The sequence below is a fragment of the Diadema antillarum genome, unplaced genomic scaffold, assembly GCF_040938485.1.
Source record: "Diadema antillarum isolate AM-2024a unplaced genomic scaffold, OU_Dant_1.0 seq00000634_RagTag, whole genome shotgun sequence".
In the NCBI taxonomy this organism is placed as follows: Eukaryota; Metazoa; Echinodermata; class Echinoidea; order Diadematoida; family Diadematidae; genus Diadema; species Diadema antillarum.
The window spans coordinates 302,919-322,469 of NW_027271551.1; the positions used below are offsets into that span (position 1 = coordinate 302,919).

Consider the following 19,551-nt stretch of genomic DNA (forward strand, 5'->3'; position numbering starts at 1 on the left):
TTCTGTAATTTGCGACCGAAAAAAAATGCCCACTATTCTGCAATTTCCATTATAAATGAGTCATCAATCAAGCTGAAAATTAGATCGCAGATAATCGCGGATAATTCCGGAGAAATATCCCTCCCTTCTTCAGTTTTGAAATTCTTAATGGATCTTTGTCCGTGACAAGAAAGCTGTTTTCTTTGGTTATTTCTGCGGTGTGTAGACGGTCTTTCCTACAGTCTCAGACCATAATAAAGAGTAAGAATAATAGCTCCAGAGCAACGGTCTAGACACACGATGACAGTAATTGAAAAGTATAGTGATACCAGATGTGTCGAAAAAAAAAACAGTTTGTTTTAAGCTTCGAATCTGCAATCATACAAGATTTGAAATCATGATCGCTATCTTATCATTAGCCAAAGAAAAAACAAATAAGGTCGACAATGACATGCAATCAGGTAAAAATCACTGTCTTAGTTAAAATACCCTTAAGAATACATCGATGTCAGTAGATATCGAAGTCAGTAGCTAGTCCATCTGATTTTTACAATTTTTTTTTCATTCCAGCGGGGTCATATTCATTCAGACGAGTTTTCGGCTTCGGGTTCGGGATCGGCTTCCTCCTCTTCTACGTCAGTTCTGCGTCTGCGACGACGGGTTTTGTTCATGTCCTCGCCTTCCTCTTCCCCAACATCCCTGCGTCTGCGGCGTCGCTTGCCATTGATTTCACGTCGACGACGCACTTCAACCTAAATCCGATTTCATTTGACACAAAAGCAAGAGAATAGTGGGAGATGGATGAAGATTGACTTATGAATTTTCTTCACTTTGTCTCCCTCTACAAATGAAATGTGTAAGCTCGCAAATAGTGTTCTGCAATTAACAAACATGTCGGGAAAAGAAACCACTGGACTACCCAGGCTCCGACATTGTTATGTAAAGTAGTCCAAGGCGGACAAGGTATTGATAACAAGGTTAAAGGTTGAGGGGTGAATTTTCTTTAATTTCTCTCCCTCTACAAATGAAATTTGTAAGATCCCAACTGCTGATCCGACATGTTTGTTAGATTAAAGATAAGCAGTTGCGATCTTACACATTTCATCTGTAGAGGGAGACAAATATTGAAGGACATTCACGCTTCGTTTGACATGTTTGAAGATTTGTCTATAAAATGAGCTTCATTTATACCCTTACATCACCGAAGTGATTTATATTGAAGAATTTGATAAACTATACATCGCTTGACAATATTTCGTCGCACAGTTTACATTACAATTTTCGATGATGAAAGTATTACTGTCATGGCGCTATTCTGTTCCCACTATACCTGGTGATTTTGGCTAAAGAAATTGTCCCAAAAGTATATCTTATGAACATTTCTTATCCGTATCGCTATTACAATCAACATATCGGGGACTATTCTGTATGAGGAACGGTCTAAATATCGTAATTCCGTAGTAACGACAGAAAACTTTCGAATTTAATACAAAGACAACAGGGAACTCATTAAAGAAAGAAAAATTAAAAAGGATGATAATGATGAAATCTTGTCTTTACCTATTTTTTCTGGAAGGATTCCGGTTTATCAGACTTACCGGTAAAGCGTCCAAAGCTTGGATGTAGTAAAGTCCATTTGCTGCACAGCGTAGAAATGCAGACAAAAAATTGACGTTAAGTGTTTTATATTGTTCGATTAGAAACATTTTTCTCAATCTGGCAGGATAAAAAAAAGTTATCAAATTAACAATCAAATAAAAAGAGAATAAAGATACACTCAAGATGCCTGTGCATATGGTATTTAGATGATTGTAAACCAGTTCAAGTCACATGCTAACATTCTGCACAAACACGGTACATTGTAAACATTCCAGTATTTTGAGGATTCAACAGAATTAATGTAGATGTCCAGCTTTTTGATAAATGATAAAATATTATGTGTGGGTTTTTTTTTTCCAGTCAATTCAATTATTGTAATGATCTCACCAATGAATCCTGCAAATTTACCAGGGTCAATGATTTTTGGAGAAACAGAGATGTCGCAAGATTATCTTGTCCGCATTTGCGACTAGGAATTAATAATAATAATAATAACAATAATAATATATATATATACATACATAATCTATAGCGCCATTCTCTACTCTGATTAAATGTTCAAGGCGCTTTACATCTGGCAAAAAGACTGAAAATACATACACCGTAATAGAAGAAGATGAAAAAGAAGACATGAAAGTCTGCCTTAAAAATGCACTGCTAAACAAATAGGATTTTAGATTACTTCTAAAAGACTAACTTAACTTATTAACAAAAGAGTTCGTTAGAGATTGGATCACAAAGAATCAGCTTTCATGTTTACAACTCATTGACTGTGACAGAATTATGTCAATTTATTCATTTATGTAGGTACGTATTTATTCATTTTTTTTTCCGTTTTATTTTCACAGGGTAGCCCTGTTAGTTACAAAACTGATTTACAAACGAGCCCTGCAAATGTCATGGTTGATCACATTTTCAAAGTATAACCCCTCTTCTTCAGTTTTGTTTTGTTTTGTTTTTTTTCTGGAACACGTGGAAGTAAATTACACGGACATACACACACACACACACACACACATACGTATGGATTATATAAATTCAACGGAAATGGAAGTTATTCTGCCTGTAGTGAAATGTAAGACGTTACCAAAATATAATCTGAACTTTTTTGATAATCCTATTATAGATATTACTCTGTTGCTGCATGACCTTCATGGGTTTGTCCATCATCAAATTGATACAAAGATTTTATTGCCAAGGTCCCCTTTTTGCCATCAAATACTTTATTCTATTTCATTTGTGTAGCAGATATTGCAATATTTTGCAATATAAAACTGATGTTGTATAGATTTCCTTTTCCACAACACCAAAATTTAATTTTGACTGGAGCATGATATTGTCATATTACTAATGTTTCCAAGTCCATCAACATCAGTACACAATCAAAGTATAGAGGAGAGCAATACGAATGATACCTAGTCCAGTGTTAGGGCAATAGTAGCTATAATCGTAGCAGCAGTCGTTGAACCGCTCACACGCTGCATCGCAGTAACAGTCTGATGAAAGGCAGTTACTTCCGATACAGTTACATCCAAAGCCGTAGCAGCTTCCGGCGTAGGGCATTGGAGGTTCTGTGAGGTATATCGGTCCTCCTTGGGAAAGAGAGAACACCGGTATTCAAACTTGGTACAGAGAAACCCTTTCCTGTACCAAAATCACCTTATAGGCACATTTTCTTGATTTTCCTCATATCATATTTCTATAGATGGGGAACGCAATCACCATTGTGTTACAAGTACTGGAAATGCGCAAAATATGCCTTTTTTGTTCTCAACCTTTATGACTGCGTCATATTTTACTTTCGTTCCTTTTTCACTCCCTGATATTTAAGTTACAAGTATATGTAGTTTAAAATGAATGAAGTATTTAGGGCATAATTGTTAATATTCTCATTTTCCCACATGAAAGAGGGGGAAACTTATTCCACAGTAATGTTAGTCACTGTTATCGAAACAGTCACTGAACCCATCACATTCCCAGTTGCCCGGTATACATTGTCCGTTTTTACCGACAAATATGAAGATAATGACAGAGTCTTAAACGTGCAATGTATAACAAGCATATATTTCATTTTAAATATGCGTATGGAATGTACTTTACATTCTGATACGCACAATACACGGATATTACACGATGCTTATAATATTATATGGAAGTAAAAAGAAAATACCGCATGACAATTCGTCACTCCCGTCGGAGCAATCGTTCCATCCGTCGCATCTCCACGAAGCTGGTATACACTCACCATTCCAGCACTGGAATGAATTGCCACCGCAGGTGACTGTGTAGAAGATTGACAATGAGAACACATCAAGAAACGACAATAAACCGAGCTATATCAATAACATTTTCGTGTCAATCTAACTATTGCATAGTGCATAGTACCTATTCCGAAAAGAAAATGGATCCGAAAGTCTTCATGACGAAAGGCGGAAAGGCGGAAATGAAGTGAAACATATGTTTTTGTTGAAAAATGAAATAAACTTTGAATTGAATTGAATTGAAAGTTTCTGAACCGCCTTTTACAAATCACCAAGCTGGGGAAAAGAAACGTTACAACGCACGATAAGGAAAAAAGGTCAAGCTCCAACGTCCTCGGATTTTTTTTTTTGTGTGTTTTTTGTTTGTTTTTTTACCCAGCATGTCCCTTTCACAACCAGGGTGTTTCAATAGATGGGTAGCTGACAACACTGGGCTATGATAGTAACGAGGGCCCTCTAGTACAACAGTTGCAACACTGAAGATGTAATATTCCTTGATAAGTCAGAACACATAATAGATACTTTGCACGAAATGCACATTTATCACTTTCCATAATGATCAGAAGTCTGGATGTTCATCCAGCTATTCTTACTTTAAAGATGGTCACGACAAACAATAAAACGCAGCTTTGAGGTATTGTATTTCGCCTGTTGGGAAATGGGACCACAAAAAAAAAAAAGAAAAGAAAAATAGGTTGATGGTTATGATGGCTAACTTTATACCACAGTGGTCTTCGTCGCTGTTGTCGGAACAGTCAATTATTCAATCACATTCCCAGTAGTCTGGTATGCACTGACCGCTGTTACATTGGTACTCCCCTGAATTACAATATCCTTAAGACATAAAGGTACATAACAAACTCACATTTAGCTTTTCGAGAGTGCGGGTTTCAAATGACACTAGATAACTTGCCTCATCACACGAAATGTCTCGGAATTATGTATCTAACCCTATATACTAGCTTCGCTCAGCTTCAAGTTTGATGTAATGTTTTGTTTTTTTAATCAATATCAGTCATTTCCAAGACTTTTCTTGGTTTTGTATTGTAAAGATGACATATAGCAATAACCAAAGGTTCAGGAAAAGATATTGAAAATCTAATAGTTTTTTTTTTTTCTCTACAGTCACATTAAATTCGTTGAGTGCGCATGATGACAGTAAGGGAGGTTTACATACCATTAATACCCGGCGTAGTCTGGAACCAACTCCTCGTTGAGGAGTCTAATACATGGGTAAAAAAAAAAGAATTATTATCAGTCCTGAAAGTCTTTACGTGTAAAAGCAACATTGTACCTTTAAAATCTGAGAATAAAAGTTAACTATCAATTGCACGCTTAAGATGTCAGGCTCCTGCATTTGCCCTCTTTACCAGGAATTAAGAGTTTTGTTGAATCCCAATACCGTAATGTCCAAAAACTTATAGATTGTCGTAACTTTTAAAAACTATGAAAGTGCATGCTTACGATGACAGGCTCTTGTACTTCCCTCTTTATCGGAAAACAAGTATTTTGTTGAATCCTTTGATCTCAACATCGTTTTGTCCAAAACTTACAGATTGAAGATTTGAATTCATTTTAGAATGTTATGCTCTATATGCATACGCTCTGGTTTCTCGGTATCTCGCAAAAAGTGAAAAGCCCAATCATCATCTCCACCAATACCATTATCCTTTTAAGTATCAACAACATTTAATTTGAAAACTAGCAAAATTATACGTGTATGGACAATAAGCTGTAATGAGACTCTTAGGACAGATCAGGGCACCGTTTGATGAAAGTTGCCACCTATGACAAGTTGCTAGTCTCTGATGATTTAAATAAAATCCTGGGTTCTGATTGGCTGAGAAGCTCTGGTCAGTGACTTTCTACCATGGGCCTACAACGATCGACCTACAACGATTGGTAATTGTCTGGGACTGACAGTTTGTCACTACTGAAAACTTTAATGAAACCGTGGATCCTATCCGAAATCATGACTTTGTATATCGAAGGCCTCTCTCTGATAAGTGAATATGAATGGCAGTGAAATCAACTCTCATCATGTTTATCGTCTTACATGTATGTGTTATACCGGTAAAAAAAGTGAATAATGAGAGTGCAAGAGGAAAGTGCCATCAAATGTACATGAGCTTTGTCCTCTGATATGGTGTTATAAACCTACAGAAAAAATATAACGGGTCGCAGTTTTCCAGGGGAGGGAGGGGGATGCCCCGGAGAGTATTGTCCTGGGAGGGTAGTTGTCCAGTGGGTAGTCATCCGAAGGTAGTTATGGGGGAGGGGTTTACCGGGTGGCAGTTATCCGCGGATTACATTGTAGTTGTGGGGGGGGGGGGGGGTAGTAAAATCCGAGGGTAGTTATCGGGGGGGGGGGTAGTTATTCGAGGGTTCTTATCTGGGGGTAGTTCGGGGGGGGGGGTAGTTATCCATGGGGGTATAACTGTCCTAGGGGGAATTGCCCTCGGGGATAGTTGCCCTATAAAGAGGGTAGATGTCCGGGGGTACAGTTGTCCTATGGCCATGGGGTAATTGCCCTGGAGGGTGATTGCCCTAGGAGAGTTGTTGTCCGGGGGTAGTTGCCCTTGGGGTGTTACAGTGCCTTGATACGGATAATAAATACTTGGCACGAAATGCATAATAGGTATCATTTTCCATAATGACCCGAAGGCTAGATGTTCATCCAGCTATTCTTACTTTACAGATGGTCATGATATACAACAAAGATCAGCTTTTGAGTATTGCATTTTGCCTGTCATGAAATGGAACCATCAAAAAAAAGAAAGTTAGGTTAATGGTTATCATATAGTGGCAAACTTACCGCAATGGTCTTCGTCGCTGTTGTCGGAACAGTCAGTTATTCCATCACATTCCCAGTAGTCTGGTATGCAGTGACCGTTTCTGCATTGGTATTCCCCAGAATTACAATATCCTGGACATAAAGGTACATGATAAATTCACATTTATCTTTTCGAGAGTGCGGATTTTATATGAAACTGATATATTGTAATATACGCGCCTCATCACACGAAACAATTCGGAATTATGCACCCGCCTTGATGCTAGCCTTGCTAATCTTCAGGTTCGATGTAATGTTTTTTTTTTTTTATCAATATCATTCATTTCCAAACCTGTTATTTTATTTGTACAGAGGAAAAACAGCAATAACGAAAGGTTCGGAAAAAGATATTAAAGATCTAATGATCTCTTCTCCTATTGAGTGCGCATGAAAAATAGTACTTAAAATATGAGGGAGGTTTTAAACATAATTTCTAAATAGATCTATTTGTCTTACCCGGCGTAGTCTGGTACCAACTCCTCGTTGAGGAATCTAATACATGGGCAAAAAAAGAAAGAAAAGAAAAGAATGGTTATCAGACCTGAAAGTCTGTACATGTGAAAGCAACATCCGTACCTTTAAAATCTCAAAATTGGAGTTAACAATCAAGTACATGATTCAGATGGCAGGCTCCTGCATTTTCCCTATTTACCGGGACTCAAGTGTATTGTTGATTCCTTTGATATCAATATTGTTTTGTTCAAAACTTACTGATTCTCGTGACTTTTTATCCTGTGAATGTGTTATCATTGTTTATATATTGTAATGAAAGATACCTCTGTTTTTATATCCACGTATGATTTCTTTGAAAAAAAATGCAGAGATAAAATCAAACTGAACTGAACAAGACGTTTTGAAGTTTTGAAGATTCCCGTTGAATTTTAATTGTGTTTACACATGAGTTTGTAAATACTGTCTGTAATGTTATATGACTCCACTACAGAGTCAGGAGGCATTTGTAGCAGTATGTATTCATCTTTCATCAGGGTTCTAATGGCTTTGTGTCTATAAATCCAGTTTAAGAACCACCCATGAATCCATCAGCAATTTTTTGTTTATTTCGCTAGATCAGGTGGGGACAAAAAATGCTCATTGTTATTCATCCAGAGACTACTGGCACAAACGTGAAAAATATGAACTACTAGTCATAACAGAAGAGAGAAAAATACTTATTTATTGCCGAAGAATGAATTATACGTAAGAACCGTCTTATTCAATGAGTATCATAGAGTTAAAACGAAATCAGAAAGCTTACAAAATTTGATAGGATTCAACTACAATTAAACCACTGGAATTAGTGCGCTATTGTGCTATAGAATCAAAATGTTTGCTTTGAAAAAATATTATGTCCATGTTAATCACAAGCAATTTTTAACAATTTGCAGCTCATTGAACACTTTTTTATTCCTTTGGTAACTGAAGCATATACTCATGATTTGAGTACTCTGTGCTATTAGGCACAGCATTATCCCCCCCCCCCCCAGTCCTTTAGAGGTACATTGACGCCGTCGAACATGATAGCTTCCTCGCGAACATTTAGCATGTTTATCTGTTAAGTGCTTTTCGACCGGCCACGTGAAATAAATCCAAGCACACAAACAAACTAAAAAATTAAATGAAAAATCCCCATTGTACCATAAACATGCAAAGTCAGTCTACCCAGTCGGGACTGGGTAGGCCCTTTTCGGGGCCAAACATATACCATAGAAAGAAGCCTTCTACCATCCAACGTTCTACCGCCACTGAAGCCTTCAAAGATCTCTCACATTGACAGTATAGTTTTTCGGACACTCAACAGGTATTAAGATACGACCACATTAAAAAAAAAAAGAAGCAGTGTTGAATAATGGATATGGGCTCTGAGTTACCACAATGGTCTTCGTCCTTGTATAAGCATTATCATAACTATCATATTAACATGTCTAACAGCCGGTTTATCTGTTAAAGGGATAGTATAGTATTGGTGGAGATATGGAATGGGCGAAATAATACAGAGCATATAACCCTTCTTAAATGAATGCAAAAATTTATAGGATGAAAATCGGTTTTGCAATGGCAGAGACATCCAAAAACAAAGCAAAACAAAGATGGGTTCCACATTTTATTAGGATTGCTCTATTTTGGATATCTCAGCCATTCCAAAAACTGTTTGAATGAAATAAACATTGATTCTCTCTTGAAGTTGCATGTTCTTTCATATTTCAGAAGTGGTTTCTTATTATTTCACTTAAAAGTGTTAGAAACATTTAGGTCTCAACCAAAATTATACAACCCCTTTAACCCTGTTACAAAGCCTATTATAATGTATTTCCCTTTCCCATTTCTCTCTATGACCCTTTCCATACAGGTCGGGGGGGGGGGGGGGGACACATTGTGCCTCTATACTTTCTTCATTGTTCGATGAGTCACTGTCATATTTGGCACGTGGGTAGAACAGCTCAAATCCTGCATGGCTCTACTTTTGAACTTTCTCAAGGCTACCCGATGGAACGATGTTCACCGCAATATAAAGGAAACATAAGAAATGTGATAAACTCAGTATTTCTTTATAGCTTTTTTTCAAAATTTGACGTATAACTGCCATATCTAGCACATTAGCACATCAAATGAAAGTATTCGTGGTCCAACCCTTGAACTTCATTCTAATCCGGATAAGTGGATGCGATGAAAACATTGTTCTGTTTATGAGTGACATTTCACTGCATGGCTTTCATGCGATGAAGTACACTACTTTATCATCAATGATATAATGAATAAAATAAAATTAATGTATTAACGTATCCCGTAAAGCTATTCAGTCAAATGCAGCACATATTAAATGATCTGCAATTTCTGTCATCTGGTTATCATAATTTTGCCTGTTAATAGATTCAAGCTACATGAAAAATGTGTGTTTCACACTTTAAGCACTTACAGTGGCAATGAAAAGAGGCGAGACAAATAACAGAGTAATCTTGAAAGGATAATTCATAAACAGTCTTAGATCTCGGAACTTGCAACTGGATATCTGGCAAGTATGAGATTGAACATCACTTTTCTATCTATGAATAACGTCACACTTTTGGATTATTATTACATTTTTTTTCCGGAAATTTGTTGTGACAACAGTACAAAAAGTAACATTACGTCCCATGTCCGTTTCTCTCTGTCTTCCCTCCGGTGACAAATTAGATAGGAATAATATTTTGACTGAGCAAAACATAAAGAATAACTAAAAAACTAAAGGAAACATTTGCAACGGACAAATGAAAAGGGACGTATCAACGAGTACGTAGGCAGGGAACGCATTTTTTTTTTTCATTTCGTTGGCTCTTCTTGGGTTAACCCTTTGTGCGCCAATAAGTCAAATTTGCACAAATTTCACACACATCTATGGATGGGAAATTAATGCGGCAAGTAAAAGGTTATCGGTAATCAAGAACAGAAGGACTTAACGAGATATAGATTTAAAAAAAAATGTGTATGCTGTTTATTGTTTATCAGAAGAAAATCAAATAAATATGACATTCTGTGATACATTCTGACTTGCGGACTTTCCCGCTCCCGCTTACCATTACTGATGTCACAAAAAACCCCAGCGTCCTCGCTATGAGAACAATCGTGCGAGCCAAATCCATTGTGCGCACACTGGTTGATGTCAGTCTCGAAGCCATAGCATGCGACCTCGTCCATCCAGATCGGCCCGCTCCCCTGGCCGAAATGGGCCCATATCGGTGCCGACGTGGCGCTGTTATACCCGAGCATCTTGCAGATGACATGGGCGTCATTTATGTCCCAGTTATCATCGCATACTGTTCCCCACTGGTTGTTGACGAAAACTTCCACCCGACCTTCGCCGGACTGAGCTCCGATCAAACGGACTCCATCCACTCGTGGTGTTCCTGTGAGAGTACAATGTGGGCATACAGAAGTAAAAAAATAAACTGTCTTTCCTTTTACTATCTCATTCATATTATATCAATGCCGTTCTATGACATGCGCATGACAAGAAGGTCTGAGCTTAAAGTGTAGTTTTGATGAAAGCTCGGGTTCTGTCCTTAATAGTTGCCTGCTTTAGATTGACCACTGGTACTGGTTGTCACATAAAACACCCCCCCCCCCAAAAAAAAAAAAAATAATAATAATAATAATAAAAAATAAATAAATAAATAAATAAAATAAAATAAAAAATAACGATACCTCGCCATACCTGTCGATCTGTTTGGATTGTTCGATCAGATATCTAAGGATGAAGCTCAAGTTACAATCCACCGTCACTAAGGTTGATCATTACAATTCCATTTCTATTGCTTCAATTTGTACAAATTGCTTAAAATAATCTTTAATGTACATCCTTACACATGTCATACTTGTATGATACCATCAATAGCTGAGTATGGTAAAGGGAAGAGAGAATGAAAGCATACAGTTAATATCACAAAATCGTGACGTGTGAACGTGAGGGTAGTTGTATAACATAGTTTTCACAACTTACGTCGGATTTGCGTGAAATCTTTACAATTTAATGCCTTTGCCTAAGCTTAAACTTTTCACAGAAGAATTCTTGGCATGACATCGAATTGAAAGTTCAGTGAGGAGAGAAATGAACGCAGTTCGTAGGGCAAAATCAAATAAGCCCGTTATCGCAGTTCAATTAAATTCAATTCAAATGAAATTTTCTTTCAAAAAACACATTCATATTGTCGATACAAGTTCGAGGAGAACAATTGTTCAGAATTAATGTGTTATTGGAAAAGAGAGGCCCACGTAAAAGACAAGCTTGTAGAAATGTGGGTCACTCAATAGATCGAACTTACAATATGGAAAAAGAATGTAAAGTAAACCACACAAAGACGTAGGCAAGACAAACAACAAGCGGCAAAGGTAAGGGACATGTTAGAGGGGGACAGCAAGAAGGGAAGGAAAATAAAGAAGGATGGATGTTTGGTTTGGTTTGATTTGATTTATTTCTGCTTATTTTCGTTACATCATATATGATTGTGTACAAGTCATTTATGACAAACAGTATATTGACACATAGATTTTACTACAAAATAAACCAAATACAAATAGCTTAGGGAGCTTAAACAGAAGGGTCGCCAAAATAAGCCGAGGTTTGATTGTATGGAAACTCTATACTTAGCTACTCTAGATAGAAGGATGGATATAAATGAAGGAAATACTGCTTGTAAGGTAGCAGTGGTCCTGGGCACATGCAGAGTCATTCCAAGACACCATCCAATGTCATGATCACAGGTAATTGGCTTCGAAGTCATGCAGTGTGTGATGAAAACAAAAATATGTAATTCAAATATCATCTAAAAAACAACACAAATTGTCTTTAATCTTCTCTTGAACAGGTTGAATACACAAAGTCTTGGTGCATCGGAATAGATCATCATTTTGTTGATCTAAAAATCTTGGTTCTGTATAATCAAGGTTATTCTTAGCGAAGAAGGTGAGGAGAAAAGTAATATGAAGTCCATTGGACCTTCTTGTAGGGTACTGATTAAAAAAAATGTTTTAATATTCCTTGCTGGCATCGTTTCACTTTATAATTACATTACATTGCCAATAATCTGAAATGCAGGATCCATCGTAACATCGAAACTGTCAGTTACCACAGTTATGACATTCTACAAGGATTAACGTGAAAAATTGAAAACAACAACAAAGACTCTTCTTTGTTTCATTGTGTATTACAAAATTATATTATTGCGTTTTGACATATACAGGTAACCTTTATTATATACGATAATACACGACTATAATCACACAACAACATTGTAATCATAAGTCTCTTGTCCTTGCCAGGGGAAAAATTTGCTTTACGTGTTTCAGCACTTTTAACAGTTTCTGAACGTCAGATACAAAAAGAGTATAATACCCTTTTCATGTTTCTCGTATTTTAGAAAAACCGTGTATTGCTTATTCGGTGGATATGTCACCTATATGCTGAAAAAACCTACAGACCGAGTAACAAATCTCTAACGGTGTAAACTCCGTGCAAGGAAGCGAGTTTCGAGTCCATCCAAGATTTGTGTATAGTCGCGTCTTCGGCGCGTTATTTGGTGCAGGAGATCACGCTAAAAGATACAGGATACACTGTAGAAGAAGCGTATTGAATGACTATCCAAATAAAATGTCAGACAAAAAAAAAAGCACCAAGGAAATCATTGCAAAGGCTCCAGGAACAGTCAATTTATAAATGCAAAGTGAGAGAGAGGGAGAAAGCTTTGAAATATATTATGCAGTGACAAGAAGGAAAAACTAACAACTTTACCAGGAGTAGTAGAAACAAACAAGCCGCCAGCTGAGGAAGAAACGAGTAAAAATAAAAATTTCGTTCTGATAAGCTGCTCGTTCAAGTGACGAAATTTTAAATCATCAAACAACTCAAGTACAATGCGTTTATAAAACTACATACACATTAACCCGCTTATTGTTTTGTATCTCAAGTTTGAACATAATTATAACAGTATATTACCCATGATGCACTACTTTTAGCTTTAACATTGCATGGTTGGAAAAATATTGTGAAATTCCATATCTTTCTTCATGATCTTATCATGTTCAACATAGTTTTATCATTTATGGAGATACGTTATTACATTCCTAACAAATTATTTCTTGGCCTCTGGTCGAAACATTATTTACTACTCTATGAAAATCCTGTCCAGTCAGAGAGTTTTCCCGAGGGAAAAAGTAATATATAATATACATATATCACGCTGGTAATTTGCTAAACTTATCTCTAATACGTCACTCGCACACTCTTTAGTATATGGAATGGTGTCGCATCCGCTCATCACATTGACACGAATGCAGAGTGGTTTTTCCACCAAGAGAAGACTAGTTAGGTTTTCACGCACCTAAGGAATGGATATCGTGCACTGCAGACCATTCATTGGAGCGTGTAATATTGTGAGTAGAAGAAATGAACTCTATGAACTTCAAACAGTGATTAAATCCAACTTACTTTGCTGTTAGTCTTGAAATAATTTGTGAAGGATATAAAACAAATATGCCAGACCATTGTTCGTGGTACCGGTTAAACTTTGGGGCTGCACCTCTCAGAACATAGTGCTGTCGAAGGCACCTCATGTACGTAGTTTTAACCAGAACTTCTCAGGCCTGGTACATTATTTTTTGTATGATATACCTTTCAATATTGCACTTTGAAAAAAAAAAGAATGATTGACTTACAATAATTGGTATGCACATTTTATCTATGATATGTGAAATACGCGGATGTATCAAAAAAGGTTGATGAATAAAAAGAAAAGAAAAGAGAGAAATACCGCATCCAGATTCGTCACTGCCATCGGAGCAATCGCTCCATCCGTCGCATCTCCACGAAGCTGGTATGCACTCATCATTGGTGCACTGGAATGAATTGCCATCGCAAATGACTGTGTTGAGGAAAGAGACACAATATATGGTATTAAAAAAAAGACAATAAACAAATTTAAAGCAGTTAACATCTTTGCTTTATTCGAGGCAATCGAGGAGCGTATGCCTATTAAATTGGGGTTGTAATAGAATAAAACATGACAGAACCCTGCTGGTAAGACCACGGTGTTCCACTGTGAAAAAGCTCGAATTTATAAATGTGAATATCATTCCGCACCGTGGTGTGGTTTTGACAAAGAGTTCACGTAATAATGATCCATTTTCCCTGCTAGAAAGAACACAGTGTCCCACAGTGTGGAAAACACAGTGTGAACACAATGTGAAATCTCTTCACCCTGTTAAATTTGAGCGTTTTAGCAGTGTGAACACAATATGAGTCATGAATTCACAGTGTGCAACAAATCATTACTATATGAACACCGTGTTAAAACCACACCACAGTATAAAATCATCTTCACACTGTTAAACACTGTGTTTCTTTCCACTTTACACTGTGAACTGATGATTCACGATGCGTTCACGTTGTTAAAACACCTGAATTTAACAATGCGAATAGATTTCATAATGTGTTTACACTGTGTGTTTTGCACTGCGGGACACTGTGATTTTCCCAGAAAGGAAAGAACACGTAAAGAAGTATAGTGACTGCTGCATTTAGAGAGCAATCCTCACGCATATCTAAGCCAGTTTATTTCAGATTCTTCCGTCGTACCAACTTCAGCGGTTACACAAAATAGAAAAAGAAAACGAACTGAGCTTGTTGGTTTGTTTCATTGTTTGCTATTTGATGGTATGATTATGTTTGTGCGTTTACGTTTGTACATATTGTTATATACCATATAGACAGAATCCACTGGAAAGTGAGATGTCGTCCACGGCAATATCTCCTGTATAACTGCTTCCACATACACCTTCCATTATGATGTTGAATAGCTGGAAGTAGCTGTAGACATCCACCTGGAAAATTGCAAGTTTGATAACGTATCCTTGAGCTTTTTGAAAAAATATGATGGATTGTGATTACATCTGGGGGGAAAAAGTTGTTCCTGCTACATCACATGTAGTATAATATTCATATCGAAACCGCGGGTTTTGACAGGATGAAGTCCGCCCTACTTGGCCAAGTGTTACGTACGTGTTACGTTTCAAATACAGGGAATATTACGACTTCAAATTTGACTGGTGAACAGAGTAGCCTGAGCTGCTTCTAACACACACATTGTAATTCACAGTAATATTTAAACTAAGATTTAAGTATTCAAACTAATATAAATTTAATTTGTATATTGTCATGTTTGTTTGTTTGTTCATTTCCATCTGAGAAGATGGCTGGATAGCCCATATTCATCTACGTTAAGCTGGTCTTCCATAGGGTCCAGTTGGATGTGAGGTGGGACCACTTCACCGGGTTAAACACCCTGCTCTTTGCAATGAATGAATGAAGCGGGATCTTTGACGTGCATGAGTTGTTACTCTCTCATACACGGGACCTCCATCTTATGTCCTATTAGAGGGACAGAGTGTTTTGCCTCTTACTAGAGGGGACGGTATGCTTTAATACACACAACACTGCTCAGTCCAGGTTCGAACCCGGGTCCTTAGGATCGTGAGGATTGTGAAACTGACGCGCTACCGACTGAGCCAACTCACTGCCTTGTTGCATGAAATGCTGGTATCCTTTTTGCCTCACAAGCAAGCAGCTTTCGTATTGATAATTCTTTGTCTTTACTTCTTTCATTCAGTGAGCAGAATCTTCTTGCTCACTGGATCGCTTTGTAAGATCAAACTCTTCCCAAGATCACAAATAAGGGTTTTCAGTAAATGACGACTGATCGGAATGATTTCAAGTATTATTATTTTACGTTTTCCGCTCATTGTATTGTGATGGAAATAGATGTAAAACATGTTGATTTTTCATACATTTTCAAACTAAAGAGAATCATTCATACTATGCTTATTACGTTTTTATAGCCTTTGCACTGACAGGTATTAGACTTGATTTGCACTCATCATTCATGCTATTTTCTTGTACCTTTCATCCAGTGCTTTATATATCTATATATATATATATATATATATATATATACATTGTGAAAAAGTTAAAATATAGTTATGTGACAGTTTAGGCAACTTTTTGGTCCACTTTCTGGGATCTTGGTTCATAAAATTTCATCAAAGAAAAAACATATATAATTATATATACATGTATATGTATATATACACGTACGGGACGAAGAATCGAAATGTTATTAAAAGGAACAACTTTACTCATGTAAGAACTTACCTTTGCTCGCTGCCACATGTCGCCCCGTTCTCCATACATTGAGTACAACGTGTAAGTTGAATATCCCATTGTGTCTGCCATTATCACATTCAGGGTATTGATCGTGTTACCGTACATATGATACCAGAATGTCAGACAGTAGGGTTCGTTAGTGTTGTTAGCTAGGTAGGCAGGGCTCCTTAAACGTGCAACATCTCCATCAGAACGCGGAGAAGTTTCAATGTACATGTAATTTCCATCTGCAAGGGAAAGTGAGATATGATATGATATGATATGATTTGATATGATATGATATACAATATGTGTGTATATGGTATATATTCATGAACGGTACATTTGAAAAAAAAAATGCGTAAAGGCTCCTGGCTGGTGGGTGTGGAACTTGTTGAACAGTATTTAACAAAGTGAGCTGAAGAACACAAAAATGTCACATTTACGAACAATAAATCTAAAAATGTCCATCGCACACCAAAATAACTGCAAAACCGGGCTGATGGTGATCTACTGTGGAAAATCCAGTTACATCCATTAAAAAAGGGGTGATAACTGTGTAGCTATATAGCACTATAAAAATTAACTGGAAGAGTATTAACCAAATCTCATAGAGTATACAGATGTGAAGGGAATTTTTTTTTTCGTAGGGAGATGAAGGCGCAATTCATGCCGTTTCCAATGAGGCAGAGGCCGCGTGCTCATTATACTATACTTTATTTTCCTGGATACTATAATGGCTTTGAATGAGTATGAAGGCACACTTCAAATCATCTAATAGGTAGGTGAAGAGGTACATTACTTAGGGTGTTTAAACTTATATACCATTGGAAGTCACCAAATATCGTACAAGCGGTGTCTAGATGCTATTTCTAGCACTTAGAAAGTCATACGCACACATTGTAATGAGAATTTTGTGAATCATTTGAATGCATCTTTAGCTGAGTAAAGCTGTACTAGGCATTCTTGATATTCCGGTACATTCTAATGTAGACAGCGTAAACAGAAACATCTCCATATGACTTGTATATATACATACATAGAGATGCTTAAACACACACACACATATATGTATATATATATATATAGTATGTATATACAAGATTTTTCCTTTCATGTTTATCTTAATGTATATGATATGAATTAACATAAACATGAAAGAAAAATCTGAACTTATTTCATAGTTCTAAAAACAAAAAAGTACACGTAAGACGATAAAAGTTGGAGTACGAAAACTTTCGGAAGTTATTCTGTTTGTATTCAATAAACATCTTTTTTTACTTTTCATAGTCTCACAGACTTTTTGACCACAGGAGAAAACTAAGTGCACTAAGCAGAGCAATCATCATGGAATGCGATACCAATGCTCAACCTACGGAAAGACAAACCAAGATAGCTTACAGCCAGTGGTATGGTCCCCACTTGGTCCGGTATCTAACGATGGGGTACTTCCGTTATTACGTGACCAGTCGAAGTCATCATCCGTCTCTTGCATCCATCCACAGACACCGTATTCAAAGTCACAGTCGATGTCTTGGCCTGGGTCAAAATAATAGCGAGATAAAGGAAGAATAAGTGTCGTCTTTGAAAACTATGATTATATCAAACTGACCGTAACGGTTAGACCAGAAAGGAAGTCTTTGAGGCTTCCTTGCCATTGCTGAGAACGTGTTCTCTAACTGTTGAGATCCACGGTTTGATTCCACCTTGCCGCTGGGCAAGACACTCTACCCTCATTGCTTAGTTCTTCAGAGATACAAGTACTTGGAGCCGTCGATCACGTGGTAACTTTCTTAACTCTTCCTCCAACACTCAAGAGTAGCAAGACCTTACGTCAATTTAAAAGGCTTTATAAAAAAACATATTTTTGATGAAATGTATCTGAAACTGTAAGTATAAGTATGCATTGTTTCCACCTCTGCCTCTTTTCTTCTCTTTTCATTGTATCTTTGACTTCTGTTTTATCAAATGAATTTGTATGATAATTGTTTAGTTGAAAGGTATTGATAATTGTTTGTAGGGGATCATTTCCAACAAGCCTCTTGTGTGCTTTCTATGATCCCTCCATTCAAAATGTATAAATGTTCTAAGGCAATTGTATTTTGATATTTGTAGATGTTATGTTTGATATGGAAATAAATGAATGAATGAATGAATGAATGAACTATAATGTATGTGGTTTCTTGACTGGTCACGTCAAATAAGGTGCAACGAGCAGACAAACAAACTAACGAAGGAACTATACCAAAATGGGCCCGTTAAGAACCAGAAGTGTGCATTTAGTCAGTACAAAATCTCAACAAGCAACTCCAAGCAAAGTGTATACCAAATGACCTCCCTCTTGCTGCACGTAAACTGGCAATTTTGAATACAACATCCATAAACACGGTGGCACTGTCTTTTTTCGAGTTCGAATTTCAACACAATGTCATGCTGTGTTGAAATAACTTTCCACTTGGTAGAATCATTCCTTGACGTCTAGGACATCCCCTCCATAGATATGCACGCGCGTGCGCGCGTACGCGTTCGTCGACTTTGTACCAATAATCCAAATGCTCCAAATGACCTGATACGTATGCAGAAAATGTTTGAGCTTGACTTGAGCATTTTAAACTTTCAAAGCGCGTACGCACACCTATGCGGTCTATAAATTTTAAAATATGAATGGATGATTATTTTTTTCAAATGCACTCAGCAAAATAAGAAAGTAAACACTTTCTCAAGCTCATATTTCTCATAGAAAATTTGGCTAAATAGTAATGCTTTATATACCATCTTAAAAGTAATTTACTTGGCTATCAACCTGGTAGGTCAATAAAAAGGCAAACTTTACGCTTGAGCACACACATTAATTTTTCTCCTCCAAAGCACAAAAGTTAAGACATCCTATTATCTCTATAATGACTTTGTAGTCCACAAAGATAAAGAAAGGTAAAAAAAGAAAGGATACTAGAGAAAATTAAGAATCTTCTCTCAAATCCAAATTCAAATAGCATGGAAAAAGCAGTATTAACAAATATGGTAAAAATTTCAAATGTTATTTCAAATTAAGAAATTTGAAAATGATATTCAATTCTTGAATTTGTCTCATGAGTCTTTAAATTCCTCAATCAATATAATGAAATAAAACAGTCAGTCCATTTTAATATGCTTGTGGCTTAATACTCCCCGTGTCATTTCAAGTTAGATTCGACAGAAAACTTTTATTTTCT

At 36.8% G+C, this 19,551-nt stretch overlaps 1 protein-coding gene across 1 annotated transcript in view; it reads right to left on the reverse strand.

The window, feature by feature from the left end:
• Nucleotides 1-309: 309 nt before the first annotated feature.
• The window catches only part of LOC139736246 (MAM and LDL-receptor class A domain-containing protein 1-like), a 63,769-nt gene continuing 44,527 nt past the window's right edge, over nucleotides 310-19,551 (reverse strand). The window contains exons 20-30 of the mRNA XM_071646978.1: nucleotides 17,741-17,878; nucleotides 16,349-16,587; nucleotides 14,901-15,021; nucleotides 13,953-14,063; nucleotides 10,224-10,553; nucleotides 7,129-7,164; nucleotides 6,655-6,765; nucleotides 3,749-3,859; nucleotides 2,994-3,170; nucleotides 1,578-1,618; nucleotides 310-731 (exon numbers count right to left, since the gene is read on the reverse strand). Coding sequence (XP_071503079.1) covers nucleotides 561-731; nucleotides 1,578-1,618; nucleotides 2,994-3,170; nucleotides 3,749-3,859; nucleotides 6,655-6,765; nucleotides 7,129-7,164; nucleotides 10,224-10,553; nucleotides 13,953-14,063; nucleotides 14,901-15,021; nucleotides 16,349-16,587; nucleotides 17,741-17,878 — 1,586 coding nt within the window. The 3' untranslated portion in view covers nucleotides 310-560. The remainder of the gene's footprint in view (nucleotides 732-1,577; nucleotides 1,619-2,993; nucleotides 3,171-3,748; nucleotides 3,860-6,654; nucleotides 6,766-7,128; nucleotides 7,165-10,223; nucleotides 10,554-13,952; nucleotides 14,064-14,900; nucleotides 15,022-16,348; nucleotides 16,588-17,740; nucleotides 17,879-19,551) is intronic.